Genomic DNA, 24,701 nt, shown 5'->3' with positions numbered 1-24,701 from the left:
TGCTCTTTCCACTTTACCACCTAGTACTTTTCTTGACCTATCCCAATCAATTAATCAACTAATCACTCAATCAAAAAAACATTTATTAAGCATCTACTTAGTCACTTGCACTGTTTTAGTACTACAGTTGCCAGTTTTCTTCAACCTGAAAATTATTTTGTATTTAATTGGCATATAGTTTGAGTTTACTTGCTTCTATTTTGTGGTAATTGTTTAAATGCCTTGACTGTGAGTACTGTTCTGTATTCCTAGATCTAAAATACAGTACCTAGAATATAATAAGTATTTAATCAATGTTTGTGGGATGAATGAATAAATGATGTAGTTAATGCATATATTGTTTTACAGATGAGCCAACTAAAGCTCAAAAAAGTTAAATCAATTGCTTATGGCCATAAAATAAATAAATACTGATTGTAGAATTCAAACCCAGGTCTCCTGATACCTGATCCACATCATGCTTAAAAAACTACTTTTTAGTCTGTTTTCCTTTTCCTGGTCATTTCTTCAATGTATCCCTTGTTCTGTATGTACTTTATATGAATTTTCACATCCTTATTTCCCATTTTGTGGTGAACTCCTTGATCACAGGGACATTAATTTAATTTTACGATTTTGTGTATCCAAGTAGCAACTAATACAGTGCTCTGTACTGAATGGATGTATGTCACTCAGTGGTGCTCAATGTATGTTGAATAAAACAACTAGGGAGTGGCAATTCTGAGATTTAGTGTATAAGTAACTGCCTTAACTCACTGAGCGGCACTGAGTGAAAAGGTCATTAATTTGGCCTAATACAGAGTGTTATAGAAAAAAACATAATTCATTACTGTCTTTTAAAGGCCCCATTTTTTGCAAATGTGTAAATAATAGTGATACTATAAAGCACAAAAGTTCTTCTATTACTATATTAATAAATATTGCAAATGCAAAGTCATTTTGAGAAGATGAAGGCAATCATGACTTCCAAACTGAGTAGAACGTATGGACAGTTTCCTGTAATTCATTTAGAAATTGAAGCATATTAAGTATTTCAACAATTTTAGTTTTATATTATTCAGTTGACAGCCACTGACTCTAATGCTCTGCATTTGTTGCTCCTGGAAAGAATAAATATCCACAGAAGTACTGATAGAATATGAACCCTGAAACCGAAGGATTGTAAAAAGGGTTTCAACTTACTTCTTTTACAAACCACTGACAGAAGGCTGGACCAATCCATTCTCTTGCATGAATACCACAGTCTATCCAGACAGCTCTTTTGTAAGCCCGAGATCTTCTGCCCAACTGAAACAAAGGTATCAGGCTTTTTTTGATTCAATGACTAACAGCAAGATTTTAGAATTGTTCTTCAGTCTACCTTTATTTCATTGAATAACAAACCAAAAAGATGAATGAATTTGCTATTTGTCCAGGAAGTCTAGCCTACTTTATGAAGAAGAGGAAAATATACCATGAAGTTTACAAATCAGAAAACCAAAAATATTCCTCAAATTTGTTGTCTCTTTCTCAAAGTATTTTATCATGGTCACACACTAATATCTAGTCCCTGGCATTATATTTTAGAGGAGGTCCTAGCAATGCCTAGCTCTTCAAAAGTTCATCTTAAGCAATGAAAAATGCAGAATTTTTAGACCATTAATTTTCCAAACACATCAGCTGAATAGAGTGGAAAGATTTTTCTAGAATTTTCATTTGGGGAAAAATAAGTTATAATTCAATAGGCTAATGATAAATATTTTTTCCCAGATTAAACAGTTAAAGTTGACTTGAGAATATGTGAGAGCAATATAGGGTTCTCCTTCTCATTAACCCTACCTCAACAAGCAGAACTATGACAAAGTGGAAAATATTAATGTTTTGATAAGTATTTTAATCTGAAAAATAGTCATTAAGCATTCCATTGAGTAGAGCAATTATTTACCTTTAATATAAAAAGAGATCTTCCCTCATATGATTTTCCAATAGAAAACATATGAATGACATCTGGGTGAGTTTTATTCAAATGATGCATCCAATTTTGAATCTAAAAATCACAAAAGTAAAAAAAAACTTCTGTCAGTCAATTACAATTAGAGTTAAAAAAAAAAGGGAGAACCTAAAAAAAGACAAAGAGAATGCCAGCAAGAACTATCACAATGGAACATATAATACAAAGAAAATCTCATTTTGTGTACTATGTATATCAGGTAACCTATCTGATCCCATCTTATTTTCTGTCTTTTTATTTTTAATAGTATGAAGTCTCTCTAGGTCAGGTTTTTAAAGTATCCCTTCTGTCTGACACACTAATACTTTAGATCATTGATGTATTAATGACAGTTTTACCATACAGGAAAAATTAACCAAGTTGCAATGGACTTCTTTTGATGGTAGAAATTTGTGTTATTTTTCTATTCTCTGCAAAAAGGGAAAAAGCAGAAATCAACTTCAGGAAAATATAGGTCCAAAAGATTTGAATATTATCATCATTTTTTCTTCAGAAGAAGGGCAGGAATGATCTCATGGGATTAAAATTTTATAGGGAAGTTAGTCCTGGAGGGATGGGAATCTCTCACAAATGAAATTCTGAAGGTATGAAAAGATGAAATTTTGATGAAGAATAAAAACAGGAATTGACTTGAGTCTAACATGAATCAACAAAGATATGTAGAAGATAGAAACAAGGACAGGTAACAGAAGATGAATCATCAATGAACAATGAATGCTAGAATAGTCCTGTGAGAGAAATTTTGGAAGTGCTAAAGGTTAGAATGTTGCAGAGCAAATTTTTGTTAAGTGGTAAATTGGACCAGGAGGACTTTGAGTTCCTTTCTTTATTTTACATGTGTTTAGGGTAACTGCATTAAATAAAATTTATGGACTAAGAATTACACTTTACACTTTTATTTATCTACTTTGTTCAGTCCTTTTCAATTCTGTCTGACTCTTCATGACCCTTTATGGAATTTTATACAAGTAGTTTATCATTTCCTTCTCTACTTCATTTTAGAGATGAGAAAACTGGGCAGCTAGGTGATTCAGTGGATAGAACACAGACCCTGGAGTCAGGAGGACCTGAGTTCAAATCTGATCTCAGAAACTTAATAATTACCTAGCTTTGTGACCCTGGGCAAGTCACTAAACCCCATTGGCTTGTAAAAAAAAGTTTAGAGATGAGAAAACTGAATTAGACAGGGTGAAATGATTTGCCCATGTTCACATAACTAGTAAGTGCCTGAGGTCAGATTTGAATACCAGAAGATGAGTCTTCCTGATTCATAGCACAATATTCTAGACAAAAATACAACTAGTTGCCCCAATATTTATTTATGATTATTATAAATAATTTCCATGGTATATTATGTCTCTGTTGGAGTTAAAGTTGCAGTGAATATGTGTACATATATATTTGATGAAATGCAGTACATAAATAAAACAAAAACCTATTTTATTTGCTTACTTCTTCTAAAGAGTGATAAACTTCATAACTGTATCCTGGAAGTGATCTACGATTCCGCTGGACCTTCAAGCTGTTTCCTTTTTCCAAAGCTTTCTGGAGATCTGCTATTAGGACCCTGGATTAGAAAAAATAATTGTTGATAAAGAATAAATTATATAATTTCTATATTCAATAGAAATTAAAAATTTGTAAAGAGATATAGAACAGAGGTAATGTGACCTGAATAAGCTTCTTTTTTAAAATATTTGAAAGGATTTCTAGTTCAATGGAATAGAAACTACCAAATAAATAGTACAATTATTTTAAAATACACAAATCCCATTTTATTTGCTCTATAGTTTAGTTGATCTATTTAATTCTATTTCATTTTTATCTTTTTTTAATAGTATAATGACAGTTTAGGTTTAATCTCAAGGACTTGAAGACTCTGGGGAAAGGTGGAATTCACTAGAAAGGAACAATTGATTGTTTATGGGTTGTGAATTCTTTATATTTTTTTGCATTTTCAAGGAGTGGTATATAGAGTATTTGGTGCCTAATATATGTGTTGTTAACTTGAGTGATTGTGTGGGATTTTGGGATTTCTTTTCCTACATCCGTGGAAGCCTAAACACAGTTAATTTCAGTTACATTCTGATATTTCCCAGAGGCAACTCTGGATCAGGGCAGAACAAGTTAAAGAGAGGAATGATTTTGGAAGCAGTCTGAATATTGAATTTTATTAATGTAAATTCAGAGCTTGGAGTATTGGGGCATGTATAACATGAAATATAGTGATTTCTTTGTCTATGAGTTAATGATCTTGTTAGTTATAGAATGGGACAAGTGAAGAAAGATTACTTAAAGTCAAGGCTTTACTCTTTTATTTATTCATTCATCCATTTAAAACAAATCCATTAAGTTCTGACTATACAAAATATAGTGCCAAACAATAGGAAAAATACAATGAAAACCAACAAGTGGTCCATGAACTTTAGAAGTTTACATATCATAGAGTATCATAAGGAAGTTGAACTATATACAAGGTAGTTTAGATATAGAAAGCTAATATACTTGGGTAAATGAGATATGGTAGTTAACAAGTCATAGAAAAATAGCTTTTAATGTAAATAACTGTACAATAGGACAAGGTTATATAAGTAACATAGCAGTAGTCTGGACTTGAAATCAGGAATCCAAAATATAATTTTTATAGAGACATCTACTAACTGTGATTCTGAGCATGTCACCAAATCTCTAGGAACCTCAGTTTCACTTTTCATAAAATAGGCATAATAATAATATCTATCTCACTATATTATTGTGAGGATCAAATGAGAGCATTTTTAAAGCACTTTAAAAAAGCTGAAAGATATATAAATGCTTATTATTATAAGGAATAATTCTTAAATTATCTCTCCTTGATCTATTTTCCAGGTTACTTGCTTTTCTAAAGAGATATTTCACTTTTTCTTCATTTTTTTCATTCTTTTGATTTTTTTTACTATATTGATACTTCATGGAGTCATTAGTTTTCACTTGTCCAAAATCTAATTTTGAAGAAGTTATGTTCTTCCTTTGGTCAGTTCTGCTTTTTTAAGGAATTCTTCGCTTCAGTGGATTTTTGTGCCTCTTTTACCATTTGACCCATTCTGGTTTTTAAGGTGGTATTTTCTTCTGTATTTTTTTACATACTTCATTTACCAAGCTGGTGACTTTTCCTTTCACAATTTTCTTGCATCTATCATTTCCCCCCCCCATTTTCTCTATCTTTATTATTTGATTTTAAAGGTTTTTTTTTTTAACTTTTCTAGAACTTCTTTTGAGCTTGAGATCTATTTCCATTTTTCTTTAAGGCTTTAAATGCAGCAGTTTTGACTTTTTGTATTCATTTATGTTTTGATCTTCCCTGCCATCTTAGTAACTTTCTTTGGTTAGACTCTTTCTTTTCTGTTTGTTAATTTTCACAGCCTAGTTCTTGACTTTTACTATTGTGTTAAAGTTGGGTTGTGCTCCAGGGGTGGAGGGGGCACTGTTCCAAACTTCAGATTTTTTTTTGTATAGCTGTTTTCAGAGCTTGTTTTAGGGATTTGTAAGTTTTCATTTCTCCTAATGTTGTATACCATAAAAAGAGGTGTATATACTACTCTCATGACTTGTGCTGTAGTCTGTGAGTGACCAGTAACATTTTTTTTCCACCCTGGAATTGTGAACAGAGTCCCTGCTCCACTGTGGTCACAGTCTGGTGTGTTCCTCTTCACTCTAGAACTGTGACCTGAGCATGGGCAATGCAAAAGTGTCCTCCACTCAGTACCAGCAGAGTTCCCTCTGTAATCTTCTTCCTACTAGTTGTCTAACTCCCTGATGGTCTGTGGGCTAAGAGTTCTAGAAGCTACTATTACTGATTCAGTTGCCCCAAGGCCTGGTATGACCTGTGCTGGAGCTGTACTGTGCTCCCCTCTTACCCCAATGTGACAGACTTTTTAGCTTATGACCATTTAAGTTGTCTTGGGACTTAATTTTAATTTTCCACATGTCATTTTGAGGCATTATTTAATATAATTTGGAGTGGAATTTGGGAGAGTTCATGTAAGTCTCTGCCTTTTCTCCACCATCTTGGATCTACCTCCAAAGAGAGATAATTTAAGAATCATTAGACTATATGGAAGCCATGATAAAAAAGAGCCTAGACATCACATTTGAAGAAATTATAAAGAAAAATTTTCTTGATATTTTAGATATAGGGTAAAATAAAATTGAAAGTTACATAGAAAGTGAAAGAATCCACTGATCAACTCCTGAAAGAAACCTCAAAATGAAAACTCCCAAGAGAATTATAGTCAAATTCCAGCTCACAAGTAAAGAAAAAATATTTCAAGTAGTCAGAAAGAAACCATTCAAATATCAAGGTGCCTCAGTTAATCATGCAAGATTTAGTAGCTTCCTCATTAAAGATGCAGAGAACTTAAAATATGATATTCTGGGAGGCAAAAGAGCTAGGATTACAATCAAGAATAATAGACATTTAATGAAATATGGGACTTTCAAGTATTAAACTTTAGGTGTATAGAAAATTTAATATTCAAAAGCAAAATTGAAGAGGTTTAAAAAGTAAACATGAAGGAGAAATTATAAAGGATTCAATCTATTTATATTCCCATATGAGAAGATGATATATGTAATTCCTAAGAAGTTAATCATTATTAGGATCATTAGAAAAACTACATAGACAGAGGGCACAAGGTAAGTCAATTATGTTGGGATGAAAATTGAATGGATAAGAAAGAGGGGAAACACTTGGATAATGAAAGGAAAGAAGGAATGGAGAGAATTATTTCACAGGGGAGAGTTTTATAGTGGAGGGGAAAATGGGATGGCCAAACAATGCTTGAACTTCATTATCATCTGAATTGGTTTAAAGAGGGAATATTTAATTGAGTACACATAATATAATTGAGAATCTATCCTACTTAATGGGAATTAGGGAGGAAAGTGAATAAGAGATAGAATGATAAAAAGGAGAGTAGGGTCACAGTGCTCAGAAGCAAAATAGACTTTTTAGGAGGGACAGGGTAAAAAAGAGAGAGAGGGTAAGAGAGGGGAAAGAAAGAGAGAGCATGAATAGAAAAAAAATAGGATGGAGAAAAATACACAGTAATCATAAATGTTAATGTGAATGGGATAAATTCAGTAAAAAATGAAATAGCAGATGGATTAGAAACCAAAATCCAACAAAATGTTGTTACAAGGAATATAGTTTTAAAATTAGGGTCTAGCACAGAATTATTTGCTCAGCTAAGATGAAAAAAAGACAGGAATCAAAGCAAAAGCAAAAATAAACCTAATTAAGACATAATCAATAAAATGACATTTTGTTAAAAGTTGGCATAGATAATGAAATAACATCATAAAAATTTTACAAGTTTCTCTAATAAAAACCTCATTTTTCAAATTTATACAGAACTGAGTCAAATGTATACAAATAAAAGCCATTCCCCAATTGATAGATGGTCAAAGAATACAAACATATAGTTTGTTTATTTATTTATTTATTCATTCACTTATTTATTTATTTGTTTGTTTTTTGCAAGGCAGTGGAATTAAGTGATTTGCTCAAAGTCACACAGTTAGGAATTAGGGCAGATTTGAACTGAGGTCTTCCTGACTCCAGGGCTGATGCTTTATCCTTTATATTACCCAGCTGTCCCACAGGGAAATCAAAGCTATATATATATATGTATATATATATATATATATATATATATATATATATATATGCATAAAAGTGCTCCAAAATACTATTGATTAAAGAAGTAACTTTGAGGTATCAGCTCACACTTATCAAATTGGTTAACACGACAGAAAAGGAAAATAACAACTGCCAGAGATGATGTGGAAAAATAGGGACCCTAATGCACTGTTAGGGAATTGTGAACTGGTCCAACCATACTTGAGAATCCTTTAGAACTATGCTTAAAGGGCTACAACACTGAGTGCTCTTTGATCCAGCAATATCACAAGTAGGCCTGTATCCCAAATAGATCAAATAAATAGGTAAAGGACCCATATGTTTAAAAATATTTATAGAAGTTTGTGGTGGTAAAAAATTTGGAAATTGAGGGCATATCTATCATTTAAGGAATGACTGCACAATTGTGGTATATGATTGTAATGGAATACTATTGTGCTATAGGAAATGACAAACAGGATTCTTTCAAAAAATCTGTAAAGATTTATTTGAATTGATTCAAAGAGAAGTGAGCAGAACCAGGAGATCATTATACATAGAAACAGGAATATTGTAATAATGATCAATTGTGAAAGACTTAAGTACTCTGATCAATACAATTATCCAAGGCAATTATGAAGGAGTCATGATGAAAACACTACTTCCAGAGACAGAGAAAGAACAAATGAATTCTGAGTGCAAATTCAAGTATAATTTTTTCTTCTTTATTTTTCTTACTTTTTTCATTACATGACTAATAGAGAAATGTTTTTGCATTATTTTATATGTATAATTTGTTTCATATTGCTTCCCTTCTTAATAATTGGAGCAGAAGCTGGAGTGAGGGAGAGATTTGGAACTTAAATATTAAAAAATGATAAACATAATGATAATGATAAATTTTAAACTTTTGAGAAAGGGTCCATAGGCTTTCTTAGACTGCCAGGGGGTTCCTGTCAAAAATTATTAAAGATTCTTTTTCTATATTTTCTCTGTCTCTTTCTGAGTCTATATCTGTCTTTTTCTTTCTAAATTCATCTACTCATAGAGTATCATTCTTCTTTTATGAGGCAGTTCTGATTTCAACTCACGCATGATCATTTTCTCATTCTCTCCCCAAAGTGCTATTCATCTACTTCCCAAACTATCTTGTCTTTTGACTACTTTGTGTATATGTGTATATTTATAAACACACATACACACACACAGACCCACACATACTCTTCCATGTATAAATTTTAAATGTATATATTTTTATCTGTGCTTGTTGATCCTCCCTTAGAATATAAATTAATTATGTTTTTTTGTTTGTTTTTTTTAGGTTTTTTGTAAGGCAAACGGGGTTAAGTGGCTTGCCCAAGGCCAAACAGCTAGGTAATTATTAAGTGTCTGAGACTAGATTTGACTCCAGGACTGGTGCTTTATCCACTATGCCACCTAGCTGCCCCTAAAGTAATTATGTTTAAGATAATTAAAAATTATTTGTGTTTGTATCCCTAGTGCCTAGAACATATAGGAGTTCAATAAATGCTTGTGCATTAATTAGTCAAAAAATAGGAAGAAGACAGAGAAAAAAGGTAACGTGACTAAGCAAATAGTGGAAAGATATTGTTAGTTAACTATCCTTACTTATCTTTTCAGGAAATCTTTTAAAAATCATTTTTGATGAACTATCTATCTATCATCTATCTATCTATCTATCTATCTATTCATCTTTTCAGGTAGCTCTTCCTTTTATTTCTTAGTAGAATTATTTCTATTTGTTCATTCAGCATTTTATTTTTGGAAGCTTCTGAAATTTCCTGGATTAACTTCCCTTGTAGAAATTTAAGTTACATATTCATACATAACAGAACTCTGTGCTGCTTTCCTGGGTATGGTTTATATGATAGCCTATATCTGCTTTCCTTTTTCTCTATACAAATTATAAGATGGAGCAGTCACATTTCTCAAGGTTGTCATAATTTTACTGAAACAACTACTTCCTCCTTTTTGATAGTATATATTTTCCTTATCATTCCTTTAACCTTTTGAAGATTAGCTGTCCTATTTTGGATGACACCTATGGAAGATCCATCACTTGATTATCTAACCATTATATTATAGCTCTATGCCAGAACTATGATGTTTTCTTTTTGTCTAAGTAGTCTGATGTATATTTCTATGGCAATATCACTCCATTTATTTCCCTTCTGCCACACTTCCAAATTTTCCATCATGCTTTTGCACTCTTATGTCTGCATTTTCTCACTTGAGCTTATCTTTATAATATGATATCTTTTTGTCCTTATCTATTTGCTTTCTTTTTAAAAGAACAAAATAGTACATTTTGTTTAGCTCTTCAAACAGTTTCCATTGATGGATACATGTCCAATTCCCCTTTCTTGTATTATGATAGAATTGTGGAATTTTAGGATTGTAAAGGGCATAAAAATTACAATATTGCTCCACACATGGATAAAACATTCAGTATTTAGTCTTCTTTTTAAAAAATACCTATGCTTTCAATTTTTTTAGGTTATACATGCTTTAATAATGCAAGGCATGTTATCATATTAGTCATGTTGTAAAAGAAGACATAGACCCAGAGGGAAAAAATCATGAAAATAATTCAGAAAATAAAAAATAGTATGCTTCAATCTGTATTCAGACTCCATCAGTTCTTTCTTTGGAGCTGGATAGCATTTTTCATCATGAGTTCTTTGGAATTGTCATAGATCATTGTATTGCTGAGAATAGTAAAGTCTCAGTTTCTTTTAAATAAGGCATACCCTTCCTGATCAATATTCAAACCAGAGCTCCCACCTCTTATTTCAATAATACCCATGAATATCATCTATTTCTTTGCAAAGTTTACCTGACAGGATGAACATATTTCTTGCATTTGAACATAGAGACCTGAGGCAATGTATTTTATCACTGGTTCCTATTTTAGATTTGTTTTCTGTAAATTATTGGATTCCTGTATGTTATTCTTATTCATACAGTATAGTTGCTCTCTATAGTATAGTCTGTGTCGGTAGTTCAACTCTCTGATGCCATTCTCTGACTTTTGATTAACTTTGCTAGATTTTAGCCAAATATCTTTTTAACAAATTGTGGAATGATTTTGGTTCTGAATCCCTGTAGTCAAATTTCTGGTCAAGAGGAGATTGCTTTTTTTTTTTTTCTTTTTTTTAGGAAGAGAAGATTGCTTAATAAATGTTTCCTGACTGGTCATGTTGGCTTGGTCCACAGTTTTTTTACTCTATCCATGGAAATAGTCAGTTTTAATACTATCATTCAGAAACTCAAATTCCCCTCTTATATATCACTTTTTTTTTTAGGTTTTTGCAAGGCAAATGGAGTTAAGTGGCTTGCCCAAGGCCATACAGCTAGGTAATTAGTAAGTGTCTGAGACCGGATTTGAACCCGGGTACTCCTGACTCCAAGGCCAGTGCTTTATCCACTATGCCACCTAGCTGCCCCTAGATATCACTTTTAAAAACTAGATATTTATTTCTGTGATTCTTCTCAGTCTTTTGAATGAAATCTTTGTCTTTAATTGGTGGTCATAATGAAAGAACCATGTGTTTCATAGAATCTTCAATTTCTTTCTCGGAACTTTATAATTATTTGGAATACATTTTATGTTTATTTTGGTAGCTTAATTCACCCCTACATTAATCACTAGATAAGTGCAGGAGTGACTAAGTTTGACAAATATTTGGAGTGTTTTCACCCATGCTGAATTAAAGAAGATAGTTAGAGATTGGGAGAGTGTAGGAATGCATACAAATAAGTATGATGCTAAGTAGGCTGTGACATGGACAAAAGAAGAAACAAGACAAAGTGCTCACTTAAAATTTTTTTAATCATCTTCCTTATAAGAAAAATGCTAAATCTCAAGGAATTAATGGCCATCTGAAACATCTAGATCTGAAATTGATAACCATCTTTGTTTCTTCTGTGATATTCTTTGATATAAGCAGATGACTCAGGAATCCTTTAAAAGACTAAATACCTGCTCAGCTTCCTTATTATGAACTATCTCTCCTAAATCCCTCTTTTTCTCTTTTTCTTCTTCCTCTCTAAAATTCCAATTGAACATCTTTGTGTTTTGGGATTAGTGATAGATCCCCTAATACTGTTTCAAGCTTTCAGCTAGAGGCTAAGGATACTTCTCTGGTTCATTGTTCCTTAGACCAAGCTGGGTGTTTCCCTCAAAGGCATTTTATTTCCCTGGTAACAAATTTCTTCAGAAGTTGTGTTCTGGTCCTAGTTCATTTTGAGTCTCTTGAAGCTACCTGAAATGCCAAGAGGTTGTGGATTATACAATTCTGTGTGACCTTGTTCTGGACTCTAGACACTGTGACTACAGGATTCAGAACCAGGAACAGCTCATAGCTGATAGCTTCCAACTAAGCAAACTGTGCTTTATAAAACTATGCAGCATTCACTTAGAACACTACCTTCTGTATGTATACTTGCTTTTGACAGTATATTAAACATACAATTTCTCTCTGGGGAGAGGGAGAGAGGAAAAGGCTAAACTTCATTGTACATTTAATGCTAAGACATTTCAGGTAACTGGGGGGAGGAATAAAACCATAGATCTTAACAATCTTCTAAAGTAAAAGCAGAAAGAAAATCCCATTTATGGTCACCCCTATATTTATGCACCATTTACTTAGCTGCCAAACTGTGCCTAAAGCACACAACTGAACATATTACTACTCTGCTTAAAATGCTTCAGTGGCTCCCTATTACCTCAGCTGTTAGAGTTTTCTCCTCTCCTCCCTACACTGCCACCCCACCCCAGATTACTGTTTTGCATTTATTTAGTACTTTAGGTTATTTGTCATATAGTTTGTATTTTCTTAGCTTATGCATCTTGACTCTCTTTAATAGAATATATACTTCTGGAAGTCTGGACTTTTTTTTTCATTTTTGTTTTTGTATCCCCAGCACCTAGTTGGGTGCTTGGCATATAATAATATAATAGTTGCTTAATTGCTGAATTGAAATTGAAAAAACAAGTTAAAAAAGGATATTGTATTAGACCTAGAAAATAAATGCTCTTGGCTTTTATCCTGTGAAGATATAGGACAGAATAAATCAGGGGATACCATTGTTGTGCCTTAGTCTCAGAAGAAAGGAAGGGACTTTCTGAACACCCAATACTAACAGTTCCTACTTCTTTTGGGTTTATATTTAGGGTTTATTTTACATTTTTCTACCAGAAGTTTGTTTAATTCCAGTACCAAGAAACAAGGCAGCACAATGGTTAGAATGTGGGACTCAGAGTCAAGAAGCTCTGAATTTGAATTCTGCCTTGTACACTCGCTAGTTGTGTGATTCTAGGTAAGTCAATTTAATTTTCTGTGCTTCAGTTTCCTCATCTGTAAAATGAGGGGATTATATTTGATAGCCTCCAAAGTCTCTTCCAATTGAAAATCTATGTTCCTACATACTACTAAGAATCTAGGCATGCTTCCTTCAGAAATCCAAGATTTATTTATTTTTATTAACAGAGATATGTGACTTAAGTTTATTTTGCTCATGAATAAACTAATAAAGGAATCTCGGAGAAGAGAAAAAACAGGGAGGTAGGGAAGGTAAAGTTCATAATAAAAAATCCTGAGCAGGTACTCAATCTTTTGAAGGGTTACTTCATAGAAGAAAGAAAGCTGATGTCCAAGCTTTCTTTCTTCTATGAAGTAACCCTTCAAAAGATTGAGGTATAGATTCAGGTATAGATGATTTTTTTCCCTTAGCAATTTCAGAAATACATATTTTAATCTTAAGGCCCTTTTAAGATATCAATTCAACTAGAATAATAAGAAAAAGTAACAAAATGTTGGGTTATGAAGAAACAAAGTCATGTTCTTTAGCTAGGCACTATATTTGATTCAATCTTTTAGAGAAGATTCTAATAAAGATAATGGTGAACACTTGGCAGCATAATATAGTGGCTAAAAGAAACCTGGCTCCAAAACAAATACAGAGAAAATGCTATGGAGTCTAAATGCTGATCAAAACATACTGTTTTACTCTTTTTTAAATTTATTTTTTTCTTTCTCAGATTTTCCCTTGTATTCTGATGCTTCTTTCACAACAATCTAATATGGAAATATGTTTATTATGGCTGTGTGGAGAGAGAAAGATTTGGGACTCAAAATTCACAAAAATAAATGTTGAAAATTTTCTTTACATGTAATTAGAAAAAATAAAAAACTTAAGATAAAAGAACAACAAAAAAGAAATGATGAATTCAATGATTTTTTATAAACATGGAAAGACACATGAAATAATGGAGAAAGGAAGGAGCAGAATCAACAGACCACTGTATACAGTAACAGCAATATTGTTTTAAGAATGATTTTGAATGAATGAGCTATTTTGATTATTATAAATACTCATATTAAGCATAAAGGGCATATGAAGAAAGATGCTATTTGTATTCATAGATGATAAATAGAAGTATATACAGAATAATTTTATATAAATATAGCTATTTTTTTAGGTTTTTTTGCAAGGCAAATGGGGTTAAGTGGCTTGCCCAAGGCCACACAGCTAGGTAATTATTAAGTGTCTGAGACCGAATTTGAACTCAGGTACTCCTGACTCCAGGGCCGGTGCTTTATCCACTGTGCCACCTAGCCGTCCCATAAATATAGCTATTTGTATATAATGATGGTGATCTCTAGAATTGAGAAGAAGAAAAAAAGAAATTAATTCAACAATTCTGTATATTTGAAGGGAATAGTAAGTTGTGCATAGTAGATTTGAAGTTTCACCTGCAATAATATTTTATTGTGTTGTTATGGGAGTGCTTTATTACATAAATTAAATCACATAAATTAAAATTTAATAATAAGAAAAAAAGAGGCCTGACCCCAGATTTGAAGTGACTTGGGTCCAAGTTTTGCCTTTAACACATAATAGCTATCTCAATGTAGGACAAGTTACTTAACTATTCAGTGCCTCAGGCAACTTTCTCAATTAGTTGCAGAATTATTGTCCATTTGCAATAGTGGAGGAGATTTCCTCAGCAGGGATCCCCCTCTCCTCAGAAAATCATAGGGTAGTACCCTAAACCACCAAGTATATATTTATGAAGTGTTTTCCGGTTTATAAAGTACTTTTCTCAAGGAAGGAAATTGCCTCCTTATTGTTCTTGATTTACAGATGAAACCAATGCTCAGAAAGGTGAAATATCTTGTCTGAGGTCATATAACCTTGAAGAATTTATAACCCTAAGTCTGGTGTTCATTCAATGACAATATACTTCCTCATAGAATATTAGAATATCAGAGTGGAAAAATTTCCTAAGAACTCTCCAAAAGAAAACCTTGTAATTTATATAAAAAGATGATCTTAGTAGTGTCAATTATCATGATGAAAAAAATTGAAAAAATCCAAATGTCTCTGTACCCAACAGAGAAATGATTAACAAAACCCTGGCATCAGGGAGCAATAAATAGTTATTAGAAAATTTAAATGTGTAGATTATGTCAATACTTGACAAGGTAAGATAAAATATACTTTAAAAAGAGAATATAAAATATATAACCTTTACTCATAACAATAAAATTTTATTTTGTATTTTATATTGGAAGAATTTTAAGGTATATAATGTTCAATATATATCATTTTCTTTTATATAAGTTGCCTACTTATAAGAAAAGAAGTAATATATTAACAAAGCTCAGATCTTGATATTTTGAAAATAGTACTAATATTAGATTATCTTACAATGACATTTATCTGACCTCCTTACAATTGAACAATAAAAAGTTGAATGTTACATTGGAAGCAGAATGTAGGTGTTGTAACCTTCCCCCTGCTGCCTTATCCAAGGTAGCAATGGAGCAACTCAATCATTTGGAATATTTAAAGATTCTAAGAGGTCCTTCAGTGATATTCTCTGAATCTGGCAGGTGCCTAAAAAGCTTTGCTTCTGTAAGTCATTTTCAAGAAACAACTGTCATGTTAGTAGGTTTTGTAACATAAAATAACGCTTAATGGTACCCATAAGATAAGTTGCTTTCATGATTGTGATTGCTTTCAGTAATAAGCATAGTTAAGTGCGATATAGGCAACTCAATCATTTTTGCAATGAGTATTGGGATATGCCAAGAGTACAGAATTCAAAAAACATTTAGCCTATATTTGCCTTTGCAATGCATTGTGGCTTTTTAATCTTTATATTCTTCATTCTGTTTCACCTAGTCTAACACTAAAAAGAGATATATGGAAGGTAAAATTAAGGGCAGGTAATGGAGGATGAATAAAAAGCCTGTCTTGGTTCAATCAATCAACCAATAAGCACTTATTATATGCCTCCTAGTTATGCTCACAGAGCTGAGGATGCAAAGCTAAAAAAGAAACCCTTCCCTGACCTTGAGGACTTCTATTCTACTGAGGGAAACAACATATACATATATAAGTCAACACAAAAATGTTTTTTTTTAAATGGGAGAAGAGAGATAGTAGCAACAGAGGTCTGGAAAGGCTTCATGTGGATTTCTGATGGAAGGAAGGGATTTTAAGAGTTGGAGTAAAGGAGGGAGTATTTTAGGTAGAGGGGGAATCATGAAGACAGATTTATAATAGTTTCAAGAGTACTAAAGTTCAAAATGCTCTGAGAATATTGACAAATGCTGAGATAAATTAAAATGTTTTGAGATTTTATCCAATATACAACAGTGAATCTCCTGATGTGATTGTATTCCATTCTTGAGGTCAGTAATGAACAAGGGAATGTATTCCAGAAAGGGGCACTTGTGTTTGAAGGTAGAGTTGAGCAATTTAGTTTGACTAAAATAGAAAATGTGTAGAGGAGAGCAATAGGAAAAATACTGGAAATATTAGAAATTCCAACATTTAAGAGTGCTCAGTAGGAGTTGTGTTGTTGAAAGTTTTAAATGCCAGGCTGAAGATTTAAAAATTTATCTTAGAGACAATCATGAACCACTGAAGATTTCTAAGTAGCAGAGAAAAATAAGTGTAACAGAGTTTAGAAATAGCTATTTTGTACCTGTGTGGAAGCTGGATTAATATAGAGAACTAATGGAATCAAGGAGACCAATAAGAATTGTTCACAAAGTTACTAAATGGTGAATCTGTGATTTAAATTTCTGACTCCTGTCTCCAATTCCTTAATTCTTTCCATCACAATATGCTGTCTCTCTAGTCAAAGATGTTAAATCTCTGCTTTTAATTTAGATAGCTTTGTCTAGATTCATTCTTTTTTTTTAGGTTTTTTTTTTTTGCAAGGCAATGGCGTTAAGTGGCTTGCCCAAGGCCACACAGCTAGGTAATTATTAAGTGTCTGAGACTAGATTTGAACCTAGGTACTCCTGACTCCAGGGCCAGTGCTTTATCCACTGCGCCACCTAGCCGCCCCTAGATTCATTCTTAATATAAACAAGTTGGGACTGAGTTTTTTACCTTAACAAGTGATCATTTCAATGCTTTGTTTCCTTACCTGTAAGTTTTTGCAAATGAAGTAAAGATAAAGTGGTAAAATATAGGGATACTGATCCTGTAGGTTACTGATTCAATGCACAGGTAGTAAATTTAGAATGTGACAGTTAAGGCTGGCAGTATGAATCCAGTTTGGGAAAATGTTTTTTTTAAATCCCAAGAGAATTTACTGAAGTTTTGATAATATCCTTAGTATCATATTCAAGGATAATTAAATTGTTCCTGTATCAACTTGTTTTGGGAGAATGTGAGTCAGTTAGTTGATGTTTCTGGAAATATAGGTTTGCTAGCCTAAGGCTGTTTGTAAATGGGAAATGCAGTTCTAATGGAGTTCCAGCAGCCACAATCAGAGACACTTCCCTAACTTATCATATTTCTTTCCCTTCTTTCATTCTCCTGAACACTTAAAAGAAATAAAAATTTCCCATCAGTATACCAGAGTATAAACTTCCCCAGAGTGTCCCACTGGATTACTCAAAGAAAAGACAAAATGCCTAAACTCTCAAAAACCCAGCTTTCAGAAGTTTGAACTTTTCCCCTCTCTTTTACAAAATTGAGCTATGACTTGATATTACTATTTCCTGCAGGGTGGTACTGAATTTCAGTAGACCAGCTGCTCTATTCTAAATGTTTATGCTTTAGACCCTTGTTTGGTTTTCAGCTCTAAGTATGAGTATTGTCTCTTTGATTTGCCAATGCTTGGCCCTAGTGCAGTTGGTGTGCCTTCATGTGATGTGTTTATTAACCAAGCAAATCTTGTATTTTTCAGAAAGAGCCCTTTATCCCCCCCAAAAAACACATGAAAGAAACAATATTTTATCATTTCATTTTTACAGTTAACTGATAATTTCACATTTAACACAATAGTATCATAGAATCATATGGAAGGGTCATATAATCCAATCCATCTGAAACGGGATCCCTCCTTGGTAACATATAGCTAAGTAAGTAAATTATCTAGTTCTGTTTAATGTAGTTATTTGGCTCTGCTTGAAGCCCTTTAAAGAGGGAGTGCCTAGTACTATTGAGACAGCACATTCCACTTTTGGACAGAGCTGGTTATTAAGGATAGAGCAATAGGCTCAGAATTAGGAAAATTCTTCTTGAGTTCAAATTCAGCCTCAGATACTTGTTGTATGACCTTGGGTAAGTCATTTTGTTTTAGTTCCTGATCTATAAAATGATCTAGAAAAGGAAATGGCAAACCACACCCAGTATCTTTGCCAAGAAAACCCCAAATGGGATCATGAAGAGTCAGACACAATTGAAAAACAACTGAACAAAATCAAAAAAGGTTATTAGGAAATTCTTCCTGATCCAAAAAACTAAAGCTGCCTCTTTATTGCTGCTATTGCCACCTACCAAATCAGTCTAATTCCTCTTCCATAGAAGTACCTGAAGACATTTATCATGTTATTCCCTGCCCTATTCCCAAGTCTTCTCTTTTCCAGGTCTAACATTCCCAGTGTCTTCACATGATCTAATATGGTTTAGACTAAAGACACTTTATCATCTTGGTTGAATTATTTTGGGTTCTCTCTTCACTTATAAATAGCTGTATTAAATTGAGATGCTCAGAACAGAACAGAGAACTTTAGGTATGGTCTGACTAAACTCAAATGGGAATAAATAAACTAACATTAACTGCTTGTATTGGGTATGATAAGGAAGGGATGAGAGTGTAATCAGAGCAAAAATAATAGATTGTGAAAGAACTGAGGAATGGAGAAAATGGAAACCACAAAGGGGAAAGTAAAGGAATTTCAGAATTCATGAATATAGAAGTGGACCACTTGTGGGTGATGACAGGATAAGATAAAGGAATTTAAGAATTTATTAAAAAGGAAATAAAATCACTTGTGAATGAAGGCAAGATGAAGGGTTTGATGACCTCTCTGTGTATTTAAAGTATGATGAAGGACTAGGCTATGAGAGTTGAGTAGAGGAGCATTAATAGTTATGTTCAAATCTTTTAATATTACTGGATAATTTGTAGTAGACAGACTGTGTGTGACCAATGACTGAACTTACTGAGAAAGGAGGGAGAATGTTCTGGATCTTAAAAGATAATGATCTCATTGTTTACAATAATAGCAATAATGTCAAGATGATCAAATGTGAAAAATCAGCTTTTCTAATCAATATCCTGATCCAAGTTCCAAGAAAAAAAAAGCTATCTACCTTTAGGAAGAACTGATGACATCTGGGTGCAAATTGGAATATAACTATATTTATTTATTTATCATTTTAAAATTTATTTATTATTTATTTTTCTTTTCTTGGGGGGGGATATGGCTAATATGGAAAGAAGTTTTGCATGATTTCACATGTATAATTAATAGATTGTTTGCCTTCTCAATGGGTAGGGAATGGACTGATGGGAGGAAGAGTTCCAAATTCTCAACCTCCAATACGTAGTACAATGAAGATACTTAACAAATTCTTGTTAGATTGGATTGGATGATGGCATTTGAATTTCTATTATAATTATATTTCCATGTCTTCTCTTTCTTCATTAACTTATTGATGGCAGAGACTATCTTATTTCATCTTTACTTAATATCTAGCACAGTCTAGGAAATAGCAATATACTTAGGGTTCTGGCTGAATTGAGGTGGCTTATATCTCAAACATCAACCCTATAATAATCATTATGTCATATCTTCTCACCTTCTTATGGCAATTCTATGATATAGGCTGTGGAAATCAGCCCATTTTAAAGGTGAAGAAAGGTATTTTAAGTTCAATTCTTCCCCTTAGGTCATTCTAATTCTCTGTTTTATCTTCTACTCAAACTCTTTATCAACCCTGAAAGAGATATATGTGGCTAGAAGACTTTCGTGCAAGAAAACATTATAAAAGAGTGTGTATTGTGGGTGGGCCATAAATCACCCATCCTGGTCTCTGTTTGGGTTTACTTTTCAATCAATACTCTGTTCCATGTTGCTGAATCCAACTATTTTTTCAATACTTAATACTCAGTCAAGCAAAATGGTTTAACTAGAAAAAGGAAAATTTATAGAAATTTAAAAAATAAGCTTTCTAAAACATACTTCCTTATCCATCATAAACTTCAGCCATCTAACCCAAACTTTCTCCCTAAATGGAGTTATCACAGATTCCCTCAAGTCTTTCTTTATTGTGATCTTCAAGAGCTTAGGAAACATAGGACTTAAGACTTGCCAATAATAATCATTCATCCTAAAAACAGAGTTTTTGAGACTGTTTCCCTTTCAGATAGCAGAAATCAATATCAAGAATCTCAACTATTTCAGACTAATAAAGTTCCTGGGAGTTCAGAAATCAATAACTACAACTACAGATGGATACCTCTCTCCTAAGAAAGAGAGATCACTCTATGTCAAGTTCCTGACCCAGCCCAAATACTGCCAATTGATATTGGGCTTCCGCAGGAGATGAGGGATCATGAAAATTATCCTAATTCTATCTCCCTACTGGTCTGGCTGCCATTCTTGTTTTTTTTTTTTCTTTCACAGCTGTGTACCATACATACCCTTTATTTTTCAGCATAACCACTATCCAAAGTAACCTGAGTCCTCAGGGCATTGGATCATCAATTATATTGCCTTGTCTGTGTTTTACTTCAGTTGGGGAGTGCCCCTGCTTTGGGTGTGATTGTAGACATGGCAAAGAGTTACAACATAAGTTTCTGCAAAGTATGCTTGTAATTAGGCCTTCTAGTTGGGTATCTGTTTAGCTTTCAAGATTCTTGGTCTTCCTTTGGAGATAGCTGCTAGGACTCTTAGCTGGAGCTATCCCTTAGAGGTTTTATATTAGTTCATTCTATTGAACTATCCCCCTAATCTATGAAATGAATTTCCTTCACTTTTAGGTTTCTTCTGAGTTAAAAAAGTGAATTTAGGACTTGGCTCACCTATAACTTTCTCTTCTTTTACCTGTGTGATTCAATCAGAAAACTTCTATGATAAATATAGATTATCTGTGTGACTCAGACAGGTTTGGGTGGGTTTTGACTAAGTTTAGGTTATTATATAGAATTGTTTAATCACTATAGAAGGGATAATTAATAAACCTCAATCTTCTTGGAAGATGACTGGTGGGCAATTAGGATGAATGTTTTCTTAGGATTACAAATATATGGCCAAAGCTGTCACATAAAAAAACTTAAAGAACAGATAGTAATATTAGAGATTTTCTATGAGAAAAAATAATTTTATCTTAGTGGGGACACTTAAACTGCTTATAGGACGATAAGAGGAATTTATTTAAACCTCAGAAAATGTCTTATTCCAATTTTTCATAGGCAAGATCTAGGTAACAATAGATTTACATTTTAAAGAAAGCCCTCTAATATTTAAAAGCACTTTCCACCCAGTCCTTTGAGGTAGTTAGTGTAAATATAATTATGCACAGACTTACATATAATTATGTTTTACAGATCAGGAAGCTGAGGTGAAATAACAACTAACATCACCAGACTAGGAAACTGTAGGACCTAGAGCTTGAGTCCAGGTCCTCTAATTCTTAAGTCCCACATTTAACACCATATCTCATTATCATTATGAAAAGTATTATATTTATTTTCAAATGAGTATTTGGTAAGCAGAAAGACATATTTATAGATTAAATCATTATCTGTTTCATTAAGATATCAACTTTTGATAGCTATGACCTACTAACCTAGATTATATAAACTTAAAATATCTTGGAAAATAATATTTGATTTTTTCACAATTGCATAAAAACAATTTTTAATATTTCTTTGAAAAAATTTGTTATAAATTCTTTCCTTCCCACTCATCCTTCCTCCCTCATTGAGAAAGCAAGCAATTTGTTATAACTTATACAAATGCAGTTATGCAAAACACATTTCCATATCAGATATATTGTGAAAGAAAACCCAGACCCCCAAAACCCCAACAAGCTCAAAATCAAAAAACAAGTAAATGAAAAATAGTATGTTTTGATCTGCACTCAGACTCCATTAGTTATTTCTTTCGAGTGTTTTTTTTGTGAGTTCTTTGGAATTATTTTGAATAATTGTATTGTTGAGTATAGCTAAGTCAGTCACAACTGATGATTGTACAATATTGCTCTACTTTGTACAATGGTCTGATTCTGCTTATTTCATTTTGCATTAATTCATGTAAATCTTTCCTAGTTTTCTGAAATCATCTTGTTCATCATTTCTTATGACATAATGGCATAGCACAACAGTATAGCACAATCCTATACTACAACTTGCTCAGTTATTCCATAATTGATAGGTGTCCCCTCAATTTCCAATTCTTTGCACTGCTAAAAGAATTTCTTCTCTTTTTAAAAAATCTCTTTTGGATACAGACATAGTAGTAGTATTAGATAAGTTTTATATGAGTTTAGTTTTTTTAGTCCTTTGAGCATAGTTCAGAATTGCTTCCCAGAATGATTGGGTCAGTTCACAACTTTACCAACAGTGCATTAGTGTTCCAGTATATTACCTATAATATTTATCATTTTCCTTTTCTATCATATTAGCCAATCTGATAGTTGTGAAGTTGTACCTCAGAGTTGATTTCATTGACATTTCTCTAAGCCATAGTGCTTTTGAGCTTTTTCATATGAATATAAATGATTATTACATTGAATAAGTAAATCAATTTAGGAATAATTGACATTATTTATTATATTGGCTTGGCCTATCTATGAGAAATTATTATTTTTCTAATTGTTTAGACTTGACTTTATTTGAGGGAAAAATATTTTGTAATTGTGTTCATATAGTTCCTGGGTTTGTATTGGCAGGTGGACTCCCAAGCATTTTATATTGTCTGTAGTCACTTAAATGGAATTTTTCTTTTATCTCTTGCTGTTGGATTTTGTTTATAATATATAGAAATACTGAAGATTAATATGAATTTATTTTATATACTGCAACTTTGCTAAAGCTTATTATTTAAACTGTTCTTTAGTTGATTCTCTAGGATTCTTTTTGTATACTATCATATCATTTGCAAAGAGTGATAATTTTGCCTTCCTATTTCCTTTAACTGTCTTCTCATTTTGATAGCTATCATTTGTAATACAATATTGTTTAATAGTGGTGATAATGGGCATCCTTGCTTCACTTTGACCTTATTGAAAAGACTTAGGTTTATTCCCATTATGGATAATGCTTTTTGATGTTTTAAATAGATATTATATTTTTAATAATTATATGATTTTAATAGAAATATGACTTCCTTTGTAAATGATTATTTTGTTTTATACTGACTAGGGTGGAGCCAAGATGGTGGATTAAAGGCATAGATTCACCTAAACTCTCCCTAAAACTACTCCAAATACCTTTAAATGAAGACTCTAACCAAATTCTAGAGTGGCAGGACAAAAAGATTGAGTAAATCAATTTTCCAGCCCCAGAAAATTTGCTAGATCCACGGGAAGGGTCTGTTGCACCAGATTAGAAAGGACCCATGGTGTAACCTGTATTACACTAATGCAAACCTCTTCCATCCATCCAGAAACAGATTGCAGGGTGCTGCGGTGGTGGTTTCTGGACCTCTCAGAGATAGCCAAGGACAGCTTGGAAGGTCAACAGGAAAACTTTGCCATACCAGGTGAGAGTGAAGTAAGTCAAGAACAGGCCTCAGCAGCACAGACCTGATTCCAGTGGACCAGGAGCAGACTTCGGGAGCCACTCCAGGAGGTTTTAGTCAATGAATGGTTGGTGGGGGGGGGGGGTCAGGAGAGATTGCAGGATTCCTCTTTTCTATCCCTGAGGCAGGACTCTGTTGCTTTGCCTATACTCAGCTCCGTGAAGCAGTCTAGGATGCCGGTCTCAGGAAAAGGAGTAGAAACACAACAGTTACTGCTTTAGTAGAGCAGGGAATCTTCTCACTATTCCAGGGCAGAGGGGAGTGCTTGTGATCACTCACAGACCAGAACACAGCCTAGGAGAGCAGTCATGGCCTCTCATACGACCCTAGAGGAATTGAAAACTAGCAGTTTCCTGGAGGTATCTCTAAAAACAGCTGCAAAAATCCTCAAAAAGCTTAGGATATTGTGTCTTCCACCCTGGAAGCAAAGCTCTACCTTAACAAAGGGTTAAAATCAAGTCATAGATTAGGGAAATGAGCAAGCAACTGAAGAAACAAAATCCGACCATAGACAATTACTTGGGTTATTTGGAAGTCAATAAAAAAACACTCAGAAGAAGATAACTAAGTCATAGCTTCTGCATCCAAAGCTTCCAAGAAAAATATCAATTGGTCATGGAAGAAAAATATCAAAGAGCTCAAAAAAGATTTTGAAAATCAAGTAAGGGAGGTAGAGGAAAAATTGGGAAGAAAAATGAGAGTGATGCAGGAAAATCATGAAAACTAGATCAGCAACTTGGTATAGGAGATACAAAAAATATTGAAGAAAATAACATCTTGAAAATCAGACTGGACCAAATGGAAAAAGTAGTCTAAAAGGCTAACAAGAAGAATTTAAAAGCAGAATTGGCCAAATGTAAAAGGAGAAACAAAAGCTCACTGAGGAAAATAATTGCTTAAAATGTAGAATGGAGTAAAGGGAAGTTGATGACTTTGTAAGAAATTAAGGAACACTACAACAAAA

General features: G+C 33.1%; 1 protein-coding gene across 1 annotated transcript in view; it reads right to left on the bottom strand.

Annotated features, from left to right (window-relative positions):
- CPA6 (carboxypeptidase A6) overlaps nt 1–24,701 on the bottom strand; it is a 368,066-nt gene that overhangs the window by 85,529 nt on the left and 257,836 nt on the right. Inside the window, exons 4-6 of the mRNA XM_074203356.1 lie at nt 3,443–3,557; nt 1,925–2,026; nt 1,183–1,287 (exon numbers count right to left, since the gene is read on the bottom strand). Of these exons, the coding sequence (XP_074059457.1) occupies nt 1,183–1,287; nt 1,925–2,026; nt 3,443–3,557 (322 nt within the window). The remainder of the gene's footprint in view (nt 1–1,182; nt 1,288–1,924; nt 2,027–3,442; nt 3,558–24,701) is intronic.

Source organism: Macrotis lagotis, chromosome X, assembly GCF_037893015.1.
Source record: "Macrotis lagotis isolate mMagLag1 chromosome X, bilby.v1.9.chrom.fasta, whole genome shotgun sequence".
Lineage (NCBI taxonomy): Eukaryota > Metazoa > Chordata > Mammalia > Peramelemorphia > Peramelidae > Macrotis > Macrotis lagotis.
This window is presented reverse-complemented; position numbering and strand designations above follow the sequence as displayed.